The sequence below is a fragment of the Labeo rohita genome, chromosome 7 (genome assembly GCF_022985175.1).
Source record: "Labeo rohita strain BAU-BD-2019 chromosome 7, IGBB_LRoh.1.0, whole genome shotgun sequence".
NCBI lineage: Eukaryota > Metazoa > Chordata > Actinopteri > Cypriniformes > Cyprinidae > Labeo > Labeo rohita.
Window position 1 is genome coordinate 59980396 of NC_066875.1, and position 17767 is coordinate 59998162.

The 17767-nt window shown below is 45.1% G+C and overlaps 2 protein-coding genes across 2 annotated transcripts; both read right to left on the minus strand.

Annotated features, from left to right (window-relative positions):
• Positions 1–8514: 8514 nt before the first annotated feature.
• LOC127167600 (golgin subfamily A member 6-like protein 2) lies at positions 8515–10091 on the minus strand. The gene is made up of 2 exons (XM_051113725.1): positions 9872–10091; positions 8515–9830 (listed from the first exon to the last, which is right to left on the minus strand). Exons 1-2 carry the CDS (start codon positions 10089–10091, stop codon positions 8515–8517), a joined length of 1536 nt encoding a protein of 511 aa, XP_050969682.1.
• A 61-nt stretch (positions 10092–10152) lies between these two features.
• LOC127167601 (30 kDa salivary gland allergen Aed a 3-like) lies at positions 10153–10848 on the minus strand. Its single transcript, XM_051113726.1, has 2 exons — positions 10777–10848; positions 10153–10701 (listed from the first exon to the last, which is right to left on the minus strand). Exons 1-2 carry the CDS (start codon positions 10846–10848, stop codon positions 10153–10155), a joined length of 621 nt encoding a protein of 206 aa, XP_050969683.1.
• Between the last annotated feature and the right edge of the window lie 6919 nt (positions 10849–17767).

Sequence of the window (17767 nt, forward strand, 5' to 3'; positions counted from 1 at the left end):
TTAGAAAAGTTTTATTAGTATGTTCTTTTTTCGTGTGTGGTCATCCACGACTAAATGAGAATGACAGGCTTTCACTTCATGTAACTTTATACGCAAACCTCATCTGCATCCAGTATTGATTTTAGTTCTTAGCGGTAGGTAGATTTCTACATTGCGATGCTTAAACTGAGACTTTATTGTTGTTATTCGTTGTTAAATATATCACTGCCTGTAACATCTTAAGCTTCTAGAAATGTATCTGTGGACGAATACATTTGTTTATAAACTAGTTTATTGTGAAGTCTTGTTTACTTGTGATCAAACCACAACTTCGTATAAATAAACTAACTTGGACTAATTAGCCTAAATCAAGATTGAAATGTCTGTTCTTTTATCACCTATTTCACTGCTGTGCTGGATGAAAAACATGTATACGTCATATCTTTATGGAGTTTAACGGTGTTAGATCCAAAAGTTTATGTAGTTAAAGAGATTTTTTTTGTCATGTTACCAGATAAAATAAAATATAAGTGAAACCAACAATTCCAGATCACCTGAATGGTATGAGCTAACAGTTACTGAAGTTAATCTTTAGTTACTTCTTACAGAAGGTTTAAAACAGGTCCCTCTGGCAATGACTACTATAATGTCCTCAAACCCATGAGTTGCCTAATAAAGTTTTTGTAACCTATTCTGTGCCATCTGCTCTTTGACCATGTGTTGCACTGTGTATCTGTATTAATTTGGAAATGTGATATTCCAAAGGATTTTTTTTTTTTTTTTGGATTAAAGAGTAAACCAACCAAATGTTTATTTAGTGGGTAATGTCATAGGTTTTACTTAGAATGAGGGTCCTGTGTAACATACAAACAAAAGATTCCCGTATGCTCCCACGGTGTGCCTGGAGCACAATAAAGCAAGCAAAAGGACTAGGAACACCAACATTATCAGATGACAGATTTACACACCCACTTGTTAATCAATTTGCTATTCTCAAATTATAAGAATGTGAAGTGTGCCAAAATGATCACATAAAGCTCTATAAACATTTTCTTTCCCCACTATAATATGCAAATACTCATCATTAGAAGCCAAAAACTGGGGTGGAGAGTTATCTAATAAACCAATTTCAGCAGTGAAATCATCTCAGTATCCAATGGACTGAAGAGATTTATTAATTAATTTATTATACTTGTTTCCATTGTTATGAAAAATTGTATATAAGTGGCCATTTCGCTAGTTTTGTAAGGGTGAGGTTAGAGATGGATGTAACTACATACAACAAACTTTTTGAGTTCAAGCGTTCCGGAACATTACCTGAGGGTATTTCTAGGAATGCTAAAATAGTTTTCCACAGAAAAGCTAAAAACTTCATTATACAAAGTGAGTATATGTATATTCTACATCTCAGTTAATTTTTTTTTTTTTTTATAGTATAATGACTAACCTGCCTTTTTTAGATGAAGTTTTGCATTATATAAGGAGGAAGGAAGGAGGTGGTTTGGCCAAAGTAATCTGCACAAAAGAGAAGGCCAAAGAAATTTTTATGGAATTGCACAGTAGTGCAATAGGGGCTCACTGTGGCATTCATAAAACCTTGGATGCAGTGAGCAGAAGGTTTTATTGGCCAGGCATGTCTTTGGACATTAAAAAATGGGTGAGTGCAATCTCATGTGTAAACTTCTACTTGTGTATGAGCCTACCAATCAACAAGCAAGAGACAAGATTTTATTTTTATTTTTATTTTTCAGATAACACACTGTGCAGCTTGCCAAAAGAAACAACGTTCTCTAAAGAACCAAACTCAATATACCCCTATTGAGGTAAGTTATGTTTGTGTGATAACAATTCTCAATTTGTTGCAATGGACTTGAACATGTGAATGTTTTTTCAGGTGGCAGAGCCATGGGAGATTGTGGGTATGGACTTAGTGGGAAAGCTCACACCAACAAAAGATGGCTACCAGTACATTTGTGTGATGGTAGATTATTTTACAAAGTGGTGTGAGGCTTTCCCACTGAAGTCTAAAAGGGCAGAGGAGGTAACCGAGTGTATAATTAAACTTTTCTATAAATTCGGTGCCCCAAAAAGGATACTAACGGATCAAGGCACTAAATTTGTAAACCAGGTTAGTATTAAGTATTAAAGTTGTTTGTGTGTGTGTATGTTTGTGTTACACGGACGGTCTCTGTGGCTCCCTCTATCCCCCACCAGCGGGAGCTCTCACCGGAGTTTTAGAAACTACCCTTCCCATAATCCCGTGCCTGGGACTGTCACTTCCGGTTCCGGGTCTCCCGGTTCACTTCCCCTCTGTCGGCCATTTTAGGGCGCTTCGCGGTCTCGCACATCGCGAAGTTTTGTTAGTCATGCTATCAATCCTGAGCGTTCTTTTCTCGGACTGCCTACTCGTTGCCAACCGGACTGTGTATCGTGTGTGTGAACCTTTGCTGCCTGCCTTTTGTCGACCCTCGCGTTTCCTTTGGATTAACCCCTTTGATTGCCGCCGGCCCCGACCTATTGCATGGACTTTGACTACCCGATTGGATTTGCCTTCACCACACCTGTCCGCCGTTGTTGACCCGAGCTTGTTGTTTACGTCTGAGTGTTTAATAAAGCTGTTGCAAATGGATCCAACGCCTCCGGATTCGTCCTTGACTCCGTTACAGAAAACTTCGACGCCTACGGATCCAGCGACAGCAGGTCAGATTGCATCCGAGGTTTCCGCCCAGGCCTCCATGTTGTCACGCCATCAGCAGCAACTGGACCATCTGACCGCCCTAACCGAGCAGCTGGTACGGGCCGTACAGGGACTGCAGATCGCTGCACCACCGGCAGTTTCTCCTCCTCCGGCCGCCAGTCCGTCCCCGGCCGCTCCGCCCGTCACCGCGAGTCCCCGACTGGCGTTTCCGGAGAAATTTGACGGTTCGCCGGGTAAGTGCAAGGGGTTTCTACTACAATGCACTTTGTTCGTAAACCAGCAGCCACACCTGTACCCCACCGACGAGGGTCGGATTGCGTTCGTTTGCTCATTGCTTACTGGGAAAGCTCTGGAATGGGCCACTGCTGTTTGGGATCTCGGTCAGCCTACTTTCCCTTCTTTCGCCGCCTTCCTCAAAAGCTTCAAGGAGGTCTTCCAGCCCAGCCCAGAGAGCAGTGAGGCCGGGGAACAGATAATGGCATTAAAGCAAGGACGACGCACCGCGGCCGAATATGCGCTGGACTTTCGCACGCTGGCGGCGCAGAGTGGTTGGAACGACGGACCCCTAAAGTTGCACTACCGTAAGGGATTACAGCCGGAGCTACAGGTGGAGCTAGCTTGTCGAGACGAGGGGCTGTCGCTCAGCCAGTACATCGATCTGTCCATCCGCATAGACAACGTCATGCGCGCTCGCAAGCCCAGTCGAGCAGTCACCATGATCCCTCCAACCAGTCCCATCCCCGTGGCCTCACCAGAACCTATGCAGCTGGGGGTGACTAAACTGTCTGCAGAGGAGAGAGAGCGGCGCCTCAAGAACAAACTCTGTCTGTACTGTGGACAGGCGGGTCACATCCGAGCCACCTGCCCCACTCGACCACCTCGTCCGCCTGCCTCGGTGAGTTCAAACAAGTTGCATCTCAATCGCTGTGAGATTCCTGTGATTCTGTGTTATGAGGATAGATCTGTTCGGGCTACCGCCTTGATTGACTCCGGCGCTGCCGGCAATTTCATCGATGCGGACTTCGTAAAAGCTAATCGTCTGCCCATTCTCTCCTGTGTTTCCCCTGTGGCAGTGGCCGCCCTCGATGGGCGACCATTAGGAACTGGACGTATCGAACACACTACAGGGGACCTCACCCTCCACACCGAGCCCCATCACAAAGAAACCATCCGGTTTTTCATCATTACATCACCCCGAACACCTCTCATCCTCGGCTATCCCTGGCTTCACCAACATGAACCCTCCATCTCCTGGTCCGAGGCTATAATAACTCACTGGTCCTCCCGCTGCCAGCCTCACTGCAGTCAGCCTACAGTACAACCTTCTGCTTCACCCGAGACCCTCAAGCCCAAGAGTCTCATCCCTGATGAGTATCAGGACCTTCTCGAGGCCTTCAGCACTGTCAAAGCCACTCACCTACCTCCTCACCGCGCCGGAGATTGCGCCATTGACCTGGTCCCAGGAGCAGTTCCTTCCAGAGGACGTATCTTCCCTCTCTCGCAGCCTGAATCCGAGGCCATGAACAAGTACATCCAGGAGGAACTCGCCAAGGGCTTCATCCGACCTTCCACCTCACCAGCCTCGGCCGGCTTTTTCTTCGTAAAAGAAGAAGGACGGCGGTCTTCGCCCTTGCATCGACTACCGAGCACTCAACGCCATCACTGTTAAATACCGCTACCCTCTCCCGCTGGTCCCATCGGCCTTGGAGCAGCTAAGAACAGCCAAGATTTACACCAAGCTAGATTTGCGCTCGGCCTACAATCTCATCCGGATCCGGGAGGGAGACGAGTGGAAAACCGCCTTCTCGACTACCTCGGGGCACTACGAGTACCGGGTGATGCCCTTCGGACTGGCCAATAGTCCTTCTTATTTTCAAGCCTTCATTAACGAAGTTTTCCGGGACATGTTAAACCGATGGGTCATAGTCTACATTGATGACATCTTGATTTATTCAGACTCCTACCCGAACACGTCCAGCACGTCAGGGCCGTGCTCCAACGACTCATCCAACACCGATTGTACGCCAAGCAGGAGAAGTGCGAGTTTCACCAGCAGAGCATCTCTTTTCTGGGGTACATCATCAGTCCAGAGGGGGTCGCTATGGACGAGACCAAGGTCTCCGCTGTACGAGACTGGCCACGTCCCAAAACCCTGAAAGAGCTGCAGCGTTTTCTAGGATTCTCAAACTTCTACCGTCGTTTCATCCGGAACTTCAGCTCAGTGGCCGCCCCTCTGACTTCAATGATAAAGAAAGGTGATACTCGTCTCTCCTGGTCACTTCCCGCCATCCAGGCCTTCGAAGAGCTCCGCCAAAGGTTCACAACGGCTCCCATACTCCATCATCCGGACCCTAACCAGCCTTTCCTCGTGGAGGTCGACGCATCCAGTACCGGAGTCGGAGCGGTCTTGTCTCAACGACAGGGAGCACCTCCCAAGACTGTGCCCTGCGCTTTCTTCTCTCACAAACTCAGCCCAGCGGAGAGAAATTACGACGTGGGGAACAGGGAACTTCTGGCTATCAAGCTAGCACTCGAGGAGTGGCGGCATTGGTTGGAGGGCTCTCTTCATCCTTTTACAATCCTCACAGACCATAGAAACCTAGAATACCTTCGGTCAGCCCGGGTCATGAACCATCGACAGGCCAGGTGGTCACTCTTTTTCACCCGTTTTCACTTTGAGATCACCTACCGGCCAGGGTCACAGAACACCAAGGCAGACGCTCTCTCACGGATCCATGAGCCTGACCACACAGTATCACCACCTGAGTCCATTCTGCCCCCGTCTGTTATTGTGGCTCCTGTGGCCTGGGATCTAATGACGGAAATTACTGAAGGTCAGACCCAGGATCCGCCCCTAATGACTGTCCCGAGAACTTGACCTACGTGCCCCTCAACCTCCGTACTCGCGTGCTGACCGAGGTTCACTCGACCCCCAGCTCTGGTCATCCTGGGATAGAGGCCACTATTCAGCTGCTCCACAATCGTTTCTGGTGGCCATCTTTGCGCCCAGACGTTATCACCTTCATCAAGAATTGTTCCGTGTGCAGCACCTCCAAAACTCCTCGTCAGCTACCCTCCGGTCTCCTGCAACCACTGCCAGCACCCCGGCGACCATGGTCCCACATTGCCGTAGACTTCATCACCGACCTACCCAACTCTCTTGGCCATACCACCATCCTCACAGTAGTCGATCGATTTTCCAAGGGCTGTCGTTTCATCCCACTACCCAAACTCCCAACCGCTATGGAGACGGCAGAGGCTCTGTGCAACTCAGTTTTCCGCTTCTACGGCCTGCCCGAAGATATCGTCTCTGATCGGGGTCCCCAGTTCACCTCCCGCTTATGGTCAAGCTTCTTCCGCCTGCTGGGTGTCAACATCAGCCTAACCTCCGGCTATCACCCCCAGGCCAATGGGCAGGCCGAGAGACTGAACCAGGAGTTGACCCGGTTTCTACGCTCCTACTGCCAGGACCACCAGGAGGATTGGAGTCGTTTCATCCTCTGGGCAGAATACGCCCAGAATTCCCTCCGTAAGCCATCCACTAACCTCACTCCTTTCCAGTGTGTGCTAGGGTACCAGCCTCCCTTGTTTCCCTGGTCGGGGGAGCCTTCAGAGCTACCGGCGGTCAACTCCTGGTTCCAGCAGAGTGAGGAGACCTGGAACCGTGCTCATGTCCACCTACAGCGAGCCATCCATCGAACCAAGACCCAGGCAGACCGCAGACGTCGGGCGGGTCCTCTCTACGAACCTGGACAATGGGTCTGGTTATCCACCCGAGACCTACGCCTCCGTCTGCCCTGCAAAAAGCTCAGTCCCAGGTACGTGGGTCCTTTCAAGATCAGCCGTCAGATTACACCTGTTTCATTCAGATTAGAACTCCCTCCAGAATATCGTATCTCACCCACTTTTCATATCTCTTTGTTAAAGCCCGCTGGTCGACCGGGAGGAGCGGAGAACCTAGAGGGGACCGTTCAGCAGGGACCTACCCCCCTGATCATCGATGGCGAGGAGGTCTACCGAGTCAACACAATCCTGGACTCCCGGCGCCGGAGAGGTCGTCTACAGTACCTGGTCGACTGGGAGGACTTCGGCCCCGAGGAGCGGTCATGGGTGCCCGCAGAGGACATCCTCGATCCCTCTCTACTCACGGACTACCACACATCGCACCCAGATCGACCAGGCCCCCGCCGTAGGGGTAGACCCCGGCGTCGGTTACCTCCTCGTGCCAGGAGGCACTCGCAGGGGGCTCTGTTACACGGACGGTCTCTGTGGCTCCCTCTATCCCCCACCAGCGGGAGCTCTCACCGGAGTTTTAGAAACTACCCTTCCCATAATCCCGTGCCTGGGACTGTCACTTCCGGTTCCGGGTCTCCCGGTTCACTTCCCCTCTGTCGGCCATTTTAGGGCGCTTCGCGGTCTCGCACATCGCGAAGTTTTGTTAGTCATGCTATCAATCCTGAGCGTTCTTTTCTCGGACTGCCTACTCGTTGCCAACCGGACTGTGTATCGTGTGTGTGAACCTTTGCTGCCTGCCTTTTGTCGACCCTCGCGTTTCCTTTGGATTAACCCCTTTGATTGCCGCCGGCCCCGACCTATTGCATGGACTTTGACTACCCGATTGGATTTGCCTTCACCACACCTGTCCGCCGTTGTTGACCCGAGCTTGTTGTTTACGTCTGAGTGTTTAATAAAGCTGTTGCAAATGGATCCAACGCCTCCGGATTCGTCCTTGACTCCGTTACAGTTTGTTTTGTTTTGTTTTGTTTTCCCCCATTCTAATTCTTAATATTTTTTTGAAAGAGCTTTTTTCTTATTTAATGAAATTCCTGCTCACCTAAAAATAAAACTTTGTGTGTGTATATACAGATCAATCTAGAGGTGTGCCAAACACTGGGCATCAGCAGGAGCTTATGTGCACCATACCACCCACAGACAAATGGTTTGGTTGAGAGGCTTAATGGCACAATTCAGAGGTTATATATATTGTTGTTGTTGTTGTGTGTGTTTTCAGTTATAATACAGTTGGTAATTGATTTACGGGTCCCTAATGTTTTTTTTTTTCTTCCTGTTTTCTTCTCCTTATACAGAACTTTGAGCAAGCTAGTGGAAAGGAAGCCAAGCTTATGGGCAGATTATTTGGAGGCCACAATGTTTGGCTTGAGAACCAAAAAACAACTTACTACAAAGTTTTCGCCTTATTTTTTGCTTTTTGGACGTGAGGCTAGGTATCCATGCGAGGTACCAGACAAATATGAGGTCAGTACATTATTTAAACTAATTTGTTTTCTACAATTACTTTGTAAATGTAACATGTGCAATTCTGATTCTTAGATCAATGAAAGTGTTGAGGAACTGGTAGCAGAGGAGTGCATTTCTGAATGTGTGAAACAACAGGACCGCCTTTACCAGGTTGTCAAAGAAAATATGGCACAGGTTCATTCTAAAATTAAAAAAAGAAAGCTGCAAGAAAAGCCCAGGGTCCTGCAGGTTGGAGACCGAGTGTTGTGGCAAAATATAAGGAGTCAGCAGCGAAAGGGAGGCAAGCTTGACCCAGATTATGTCGGGCCATACACCGTTTTAAATGTAAAGGACAAAAGCATTGATCTCGCTGATGGCAAAGGCAAAATCTACCCCAAAGTAAACCTTGATCATTTAGTGAACTTCAAAGAAGAACCACCAGCAAAAGCTCCCAAAGTCACATATGTCACAACATCCTTACCTGCAACTGTGCCTTCAGTTCCCGTTTTAACCCCAGTCACTGTCAATTGCCCACCTTTTCAAACCCATCTCACATTCACCCATCCTGTTACTTTGCCAGTTACACAATTTACCCTGCATCATTTGCCCATCACCCTACTTATTGTCTTATTCCAGTCCCATACCATTACCCAGCCAGCATCCTCCCTGCCTGCCTCCTTTCTGCCTGCAGCCTCGGTGCCTGCCTCCTCCCTGCCTGCCTCTTCCCTGCCTGCATCCTCAGAGCCTGCCTCCTCTCTGCCTGGAGCCTCAGAGCCTGCCTCCTCTCTGCCTGGAGCCTCAGAGCCTGCCTCCTCCCTGCCTGGAGCCTCAGAGCCTGCATCCTCTCTGCCTACAGCCTCAGAGCCTGCCTCCTCTCTGCCTGGAGCCTCAGAGCCTGCCTCTTCCCTGCCTGCTTCCTCTCTGCCTGCATGCTCAGAGCCTGCCTCCTCTCTGCCTGCAGCCTCAGAGCCTGCCTCCTCTCTGCCTGCAGCCTCAGAGCCTGCCTCCTCTCTGCCTACAGACTCAGAGCCTGCCTCCTCTCTGCCTGCAGCCTCAGAGCCTGCCTCCTCTCTGCCTACAGCCTCAGAGCCTGCCTCCTCTCTGCCTACAGCCTCATAGCCTGCCTCCTCTCTGCCTACAGCCTCAGAGCCTGCAGCCTCAGAGCCTGCCTCCTCTCTGCCTGCAGCCTCAGAGCCTGCCTCCATTCTGCCTGCAGCCTCTGAGCCTGCCTCCTCTCTGCCTGCAGCCTCGGAGCCTGCCTCCTCTCTGCCTGCAGCCTCAGAGCCTGCCTCCTCTCTGCCTGCAGCCTCAGAGCCTGCCTCCTCTCTGCCTACAGACTCAGAGCCTGCCTCCTCTCTGCCTGCAGCCTCAGAGCCTGCCTCCTCTCTGCCTACAGCCTCAGAGCCTGCCTCCTCTCTGCCTACAGCCTCATAGCCTGCCTCCTCTCTGCCTACAGCCTCAGAGCCTGCAGCCTCAGAGCCTGCCTCCTCTCTGCCTGCAGCCTCAGAGCCTGCCTCCATTCTGCCTGCAGCCTCTGAGCCTGCCTCCTCTCTGCCTGCAGCCTCGGAGCCTGCCTCCTCTCTGCCTGCAGCCTCAGAGCCTGCCTCCTCTCTGCCTGCAGCCTCAGAGCCTGCCTCCTCTCTGCCTGCAGCCTCAGAGCCTGCCTCCTCTCTGCCTACAGCCTCAGAGCCTGCAGCCTCAGAGCCTGCCTCCTCTCTGCCTACAGCCTCAGAGCCTGCAGCCTCAGAGCCTGCCTCCTCTCTGCCTGCAGCCTCGGAGCCTGCCTCCTCTCTGCCTGCAGCCTCAGAGCCTGCCTCCTCTCTGCCTGCAGCCTCAGAGCCTGCCTCCTCTCTGCCTGCAGCCTCAGAGCCTGCCTCCTCTCTGCCTACAGCCTCAGAGCCTGCCTCCTCTCTGCCTGCAGCCTCAGAGCCTGCCTCCTGCCTGCAGCCTCAGAGCCTGCCTCCTCTCTGCCTACAGCCTCAGAGCCTGCAGCCTCAGAGCCTGCCTCCTCTCTGCCTGCAGCCTCAGAGCCTGCCTCCTCTCTGCCTACAGCCTCAGAGCCTGCCTCCTCTCTGCCTGCAGCCTCAGAGCCTGCCTCCTCTCTGCCTACAGCCTCAGAGCCTGCAGCCTCAGAGCCTGCCTCCTCTCTGCCTGCAGCCTCAGAGCCTGCCTCCATTCTGCCTGCAGCCTCCTCTCTGCCTGCAGCCTCGGAGCCTGCCTCCTCTCTGCCTGCAGCCTCAGAGCCTGCCTCCAGCCTCAGAGCCTGCCTCCTCTCTGCCTGCAGCCTCAGAGCCTGCCTCCTCTCTGCCTACAGCCTCAGAGCCTGCCTCCTCTCTGCCTGCAGCCTCAGAGCCTGCCTCCTCTCTGCCTACAGCCTCAGAGCCTGCAGCCTCAGAGCCTGCCTCCTCTCTGGCTGCAGCCTCAGAGCCTGCCTCCTCTCTGCCTACAGCCTCAGAGCCTGCCTCCTCTCTGCCTGCAGCCTCAGAGCCTGCCTCCTCTCTGCCTACAGCCTCAGAGCCTGCAGCCTCAGAGCCTGCCTCCTCTCTGGCTGCAGCCTCAGAGCCTGCCTCCTCTCTGCCTACAGCCTCAGAGCCTGCAGCCTCAGAGCCTGCCTCCTCTCTGCCTGCAGCCTCAGAGCCTGCCTCCATTCTGCCTGCAGCCTCTGAGCCTGCATCCTCTTTGCTTGCAGCCTCAGACTCTGCCTCCTCTCTGCCTGCAGCCTTGGAGCCTGCTTCCCCTGAGCCTGCATCCTCTTTGCTTGCAGCCTCAGAGCCTGCTTTGTGCCTCTTTGTGTTTTAGTGTTACAAGACATCTGGGCAAGTAAAATTGGAGGAAGAATCTGGAGCAAAATAGGTCCATACAAGCTCTTTTCTATGGATCTTGAGCGCCTCAGGCCTGGAGAGGAGCTTGAAAGTGAGGTTGGTTGTTTCCATTTGAGCATCATAATACTGACATTAACACATTGTGGTAAAACTGTGGCTATCTTATTTATTTTTATTTTTCTGTTGCAGGTCATCAATGCATACCTTGCTTGTCTTGCAAAAAGTTATGCAGGCAATGCACTTGTCATTGATTCTTTTGAAATGACAAAAATGTGGAATGGCAAAGCCTGTTTAATGAAAAGGGTAAAACTATTTACCAATCCTGATAAAATGAATACCATGAGTTTATTTATTCATTGTGTATTGATCTTGTAATCACTTGTATGCCCATATAGACAGATCTGCATAAATATGATTTGCTTCTGGGGTCTGTAAATGATGCTCACCACTGGACACTCCTGGTTTGCTTAATTCCCTGACTTCTATCCTTTTTTCCCCCTGTACCTTGTAAACTTGTAAAATTTTATGTCTTTTTGTAGTTGATATATCCTCAACAAGGAAGGATTGTCTATATGAACTCCCTTGGTGAAGGAAGCAAGAAGTTGGCTCACTGCTGTAAGGCTGTGAGGTGGGAATCAATAATTGTGTAATGAAGCTCTTGTTGATGATTATGATGATGGTGTTTTTGATGTTGTTGTTGTTATTGGGGTGTGTGTGTGGGTTTTTTATTTTATTTATTTATTTAGTTTTTACTCTCTCTTTTTTACTCTTTTTTTTTCCAAAGGGATTTCATGGACCACAAGGGATTTCAGGGCACTGAATGGAAATGTGTGACGTTACCACACAGTTTACAGAAAGACGGCAATTCATGTGGAGTGTTTGTGTGCAAAGTATGTAGCTGTTATTAAAGTAAGCAGTTTTTCTGCCATCTTATTATCATAGTGTTTTCTCTCCCTCTACTTCTTCTTCTTCTTTTCCCTTTTTTTTCTTAGTTTGCAGAAGCCATTTTAACAGGAGGAAACCTCAATTTCCCAAGTGATCCTGACGACATTGCGGTCATGTGTGAGGACATCGGCCAGACCCTCCTAAATGAATCCGGTAAATTTTTAAAATTGGATAAAATGCTGCATGTCATTATGTATAATATCATGAGGTGTGTGTGTGTGTGTGTGTGTGTGTGTGTGTGTGTGTGTTTTTTTTTTTTTTATTATTATTAATATTTTGCCTCTCCCTCCCATAGAAGACCTGAGTGACTTATGCATGGCCTGTGGCAATAAATATCCTTATACAGATGACAAAGTGGACACTTGGGTATGTTAATCTGGGGGCATGATTTCATTGCTGTATATGAAACTGCTATTTAAATATTTATTAATCCATGATCTTAATCTATCTCAGATTGAATGCGACAGCTGCAGTGGTTGGTACCACTGGGACTGCATGAGCAGGCCCAGTATAGAGGAAGTCTTCATTTGTCCAGGGTGCCAAGGACCTTTATAGTGCATAATGTGCATGGCTTTTCTCTGTTCTTCCCTATTTATTTATTTATTTTTATTTTTGTCCAAGATTCTACTGTAAATAAAATTGTCACCACTACACTTGTTGTTAAATTGCTTTCATAAAAGGCTGTGATTTATTTTTCTCTTTTAAAGCAGATGTACCAAAAATCTATATTTTTACTTTCTATTTCAGTACTTTTTCTAGACAAACTACTGCAGCACCTTTACATAGTAATTTGCTTTATTGAAATGCTTTTCATCCAGCACAACAATGAAACAAGTGATAAAAGAACAGACATGTGTATGTCTTTAGGCTAAGAGGCTTATTAGTCCAAGTTAGTTTATTTATACGAAGTTGTGGTTTGATCACAAGTAAACAAGACTTAAACAATCACATTTAACTAGTTTATAAACAAATGTATTCGTCCACAGATACATTTCTAGAAGTTTAAGATGTTACAGGCAGTATTTAACAACGAATAACAACAATAAAGTCTCAGTTTAAGCATCGCAATGTAGAAATCTACCTACCGCTAAGAACTAAAATCAATACTGGATGCAGATGAGGTTTGCGTATAAAGTTACATGAAGTGAAAGCCTGTCATTCTCATTTAGTCGTGGATGACCACACACGAAAAAAGAACATACTAATAAAACTTTTCTAACTGCATTAATAAGGTAAACACATTTATTTTAGACATAAGTTCATAGATTAGACAAAGGTGTGTTAGGTTTATGAAAAAAAAAGTTAAACATTCTGAGATGGAGCAGAGCTGATATTTTCAGTTTCACGATCTTTCTCGCATGTCTGGTCATGTGTCATTAATATGCATGTATGCTCCGCCCACGGAAACCGAATATCTCAGAAACCAAAAATCTCGTAACAGCGGTCTCTTGGTACAGTAAAAGATGTTAAAAATTGGATGTCCTTAGATGGTTGGACTATGTATCAAGCCAAAGTATATTTCACGTGCTTTTGAAAATGTCTGCACATCTCTGTTGTGGGAAAAGCTCTATACTGGATATAGTCTCTGAGGATATGAACTATACTTTGGTCAAAGCATAATTAAATACTCTGAGGAGTTTCACTGTTACATTTGTGCTGTGTTTATATCCCTTGCAATCGCTGTCAACAGTAAAAATAATGCTGATTAACATTAACTACACACTTGAGTTTATACATCTGTATCCAGCACTGTGTGCTGCACCATAAACATAAACATCACAGTCATCCGCAGACTGAATATTAAAATGAAAAGTTACTCACGGTTTTGTCGTCATGGTTCAGTTTCTCCGTATATTGACGGAATTTAGTCCTGGCGTCCACGATTTGGTGCTTCCTTTAAATAATATTTAACCATTTCCTAGTTTTAACGTACTTATTTAATTATTTTGGTGTTTCGTCCATCAGTAGAGCTTTCTCATCAATTTATTAAATCAAAGTGCCAGGCCAGCGTTCGCTTTCACACAGCAAAGTTTCTAAACGGACCAAATGTGTTAATACAAGTCACGTGCGAGAAAACTGTCCTCTCATTGGTCAAAATTCCCCGTTTTGTTTTTTTGTTTTTTGGGTTTTTTTACCGGGATTCCGCTCAGCTGTCATCCGTCAGGATGGAACAACAACAACAGCTTTGCGGGCTTATCGTCGTTTTGTAGCTATGGTTATTTTAATTTATAATTAATTTATTAAAGGATTAGTCGGGAAAACATTTTTAAAATACACCTACTACAAAGAGAGCAATAAAACGGCATTATAAAATTAAAAGGAGTTCGTTTTCAATCGAGCCGAGGCCACCTCCTTCAGGCGATCTCGGACCGATTGTTTTGGCACGGATCCGAGCGTGATTGCCGTGTTCACATATGCCCAAACGAACCAAGCTAAGATTTTTTTTCTTTTTTTTTTCACTCTTAAAAACAACCAAACAAATCATTGAATAATCAGTGTGTTGTTTGAAACTTGATCCTTTTGTGTATCTAACAAGCATTTGCGTGTATTTAAATCTCTTAAAGTAGGTCATTTTTTGCCTATTTGCCTTCATTCCTGAAAAAAAAAATGCTTTCTGAATAGAGGAAACATAAGAAATACATTTGTATTCTGCTACATTTTCATATATTTACATTTGCAAAAACTAGGGGAGCGCGGGGCACAACCTAACACTTTTTGAATTTCTCAGTTTGTGTAAATCCACGTGGGGTTCAGAGTATATATTTTTATCCACGTTTATTTTCAATATGTCGCTTTGTTTCCTAATTACAGTGTATGTACCTCAAAAGAAAGGAAGTGAAATGTGACAACATGCCCCGCATTGTAACATGTGAGGGGCACGTTGTAACATGACCATATGACAGCTTAAAATGTTATCTGATCGAATGAAAAAAATATACACGACAAACTAAAATATTTTGTCAATAAAATACAATGTTTAATTTTTTCAAATAAAATAATGGCGTTTTTTAAGAATTAAAAAAAAAATAATAATAATTTTTGAGGTTCACAATCAAACCTATCGCAACCATGCGTGGGACGGCCCTGATCGCAAAACACAGCTATACAATATAGCACAAACAATGTGCGCAAACAGATGAAACACATTCAGAAAAACACTTCCCTCCCTCCAAACACAGCTCTCACAGAACATGATACACATAAACGAGCCAAAATGCTTTACATTTCTTGAAATAATAATTTCTCAACATTAAACATCGATTGTCAGTCTTTATTCACCTGTTTCTTTTTAAAATCCATAAATGTAAATAGTGAAAATGGCTAATGTCATACAATAGTATAGTTTAATAATAGCGGGGCAGATTGTAAAGCAGTGTTAGAACGTTCCCTATCAGCGCGACTGAAATATAAAAGTGGTTAGTGTCTTCTGCTGACTTGCCAAGCAATAATCTAAACTGATAAATAACATATTGGCGATTAAAATAATAGCACATTTGTCTCATTTTAAATGAATACTAAAAACTGAGATGAAAAATTTACTTCAAACAGAAATTTACTTTTACTATGCTAAAATAAATATTCAGCGATATCTTTTGAATTTTGGCGCACTTTTTTTCTCTGTACAGTGTTGTTATGGCAACTAGTAAATACCGTAAATTTGGTTATGCTGGCATGTGTGGAAATATTTAAACCGCATGTGCTACAATTAACCCCGCACACCCCTATATCACAGTACATATACACTTTGTGTTGCACAGGAAAAAAAAGAGTCAGAGTGGAAGAAAAATGCAGGGGCTCCCTGAAACCACCTTTCATCGACCACCTCTCCTTCCTCAAATACCATTAAGGCAGCTCTTCAAGGTCACCCCTTAGTTGCCAGTAAAACAGAACAAAATCCAACAGTATGAAACAAGAGTTGAGATTGAAACAACAATTGAGATTTATACATAATCTAAAATATGAATAAATAAGTTTTCCATTGATGTATGGTTTGTTAGGATAGGACATTATTTGGCCGAGATACAATTATTTGAAAATCTAGAATCTGTGGGTGCAAAAAAATCAAAATATTGAAAAAAAAAAAGGAAAAAAAAATCCCCTTTAAAGTTCTCCAAATGAAGTGATGCATATTACTAATCAAAAATTACATTTTGATATATTTACAGTAGGAAATTTACAAAATATCTTAATGGAACATAATCTTTACTTAATATCCTAATGGTTTTGGCATAAAAGAAAAACCTATGATTAGTACAGCCAAATTCGACAGCACAAGTCATTCAAACTTTTCCACCTACTCACAACAGCAAGAACGGGACAGTGAAGCCGAATCTGGGAGGCAGGAAGCAGATGATAGCAAGCAGAACTGTGACAAGCAAAGGTGGGAAAAAATGAACAGAATTTACTTTGAAACAATTTTTACTCAGAAACCATAAAGTTCACAACTACCAAGAAATGGCAAGTAAACCGTTGAATTAAACCAAATTTAAAGTAGAAAGACAAAAGTAGTATTTACTTCAGTATTCTTTGTTTTATTGACACTTTCACAACTTTACAATGTAGCTCTTACATAATTGTATAACAAGAACTTGTTTTCTATTTGTTGTTTTATTGCTTCCTGAGCTCCCTCTACAGGAGAAGGTGTTGACTTGCAGGTGTCATCTTTCTTTCCAGTTTACATTTATTTTGAATAGTTTTTTTTTTTTTTTTTTTCAGCTTAGAACTTTACACACCAGTTAATTTTTCAAGCTTACTGTAACAGAAGCATTCAAAATGTGGCTAAAAGGACAGTATAAGGTGTAGAAATTATTGCATTTTTAATTATAGTTATTATGCAAAATCTCCAAATTCAGTTTTTGCATTTAATACAAACATAGCTTAATACAGAAGTGCACATGCAGCTCCATCTACTGATGCCTTCGTCATACTCATTTTGTGAGAGCAACTAAAACTACACAACAAACGCTACTATGAGAGGGTCAGGTCATGGCTCTCTTGCAGGACGCATTAGAAGCATCGCTCTTCTGATACCACATCTTGTGAAAGACTTTTTCACCAGAAAACTTCATCCACGAGAGCTTAGCATCTTCTGTCAACCCGTTTTCCTTCAGTATTTGCTCTAACTAAATTAGGGAAACAGACTTTTATTACTCAAATCAGTTTATCATCATTGTAATATATGTCATTTACAGTATATTAAACTCACTTTCGCCAAAATCATATTCTTCAGTGCAGGATCATTCACACTTTGACTTGATTTTACCTCCAATCTCACTATCTGTCTCTTTTCCTCTGTAATAACAACATAAATGTGGCTTTAGCTAAATGTATTGTACAACCATCACCTGCATTTTGGAGCATCGTTATAAATACACTCCAAAGATGTATTTGAATTGCATAGAAACTATCCATCCATATGGATTACGCAGTTTTAAAATAAACTAAATTTTATGCGGTGCAACATTATCAGTCATACAGAAATAAAACATAATGAGTCTGTTAATTGTGAAAGCAGTGTTTTAAAAGACGTTGTTTAAACCTTGCATGAAACTAAATTTAAATTCGAGTCGAGTCGAACTTTATTGTCATTCCGCTGCATGTGTGGACATACAGTGGAATGAAATGCTGTGTCTCGCAGGACCACAGTGCTACATAAACATATATATAAACATAAAACACTAGACGGAAATTAATTTAAATATCCCAAGATGGACCTTTTTGATGCGTGAATAAAATTTCACTAGACATTCCCTTATGAAAATTAATTTGGTTAACCACAGACCGACCATAGTTTAACCATGGTATTTCTAGTAAAACTGTGGTTACACTTTTACTGTAATAAAACCATGGTTAATTTTCATAAGAGATTGTGCCGCTTTCCAATAGCTTGTTTGCAGTCACGTGATTCTGATGTGGCGCGAAATTCAAACGGAGGGCATGAAGTGAAAAGCGGAATGGATGAGATGGAGGAAAGTCCGTGCTCTGCTGTTTTAGCCACTATTACAAAAGATATGAACAGAAAAATCACAACATATGCTGCCTGGACATGATCTTTACGTTACGTTATTTTTCAGAGAAAATACTG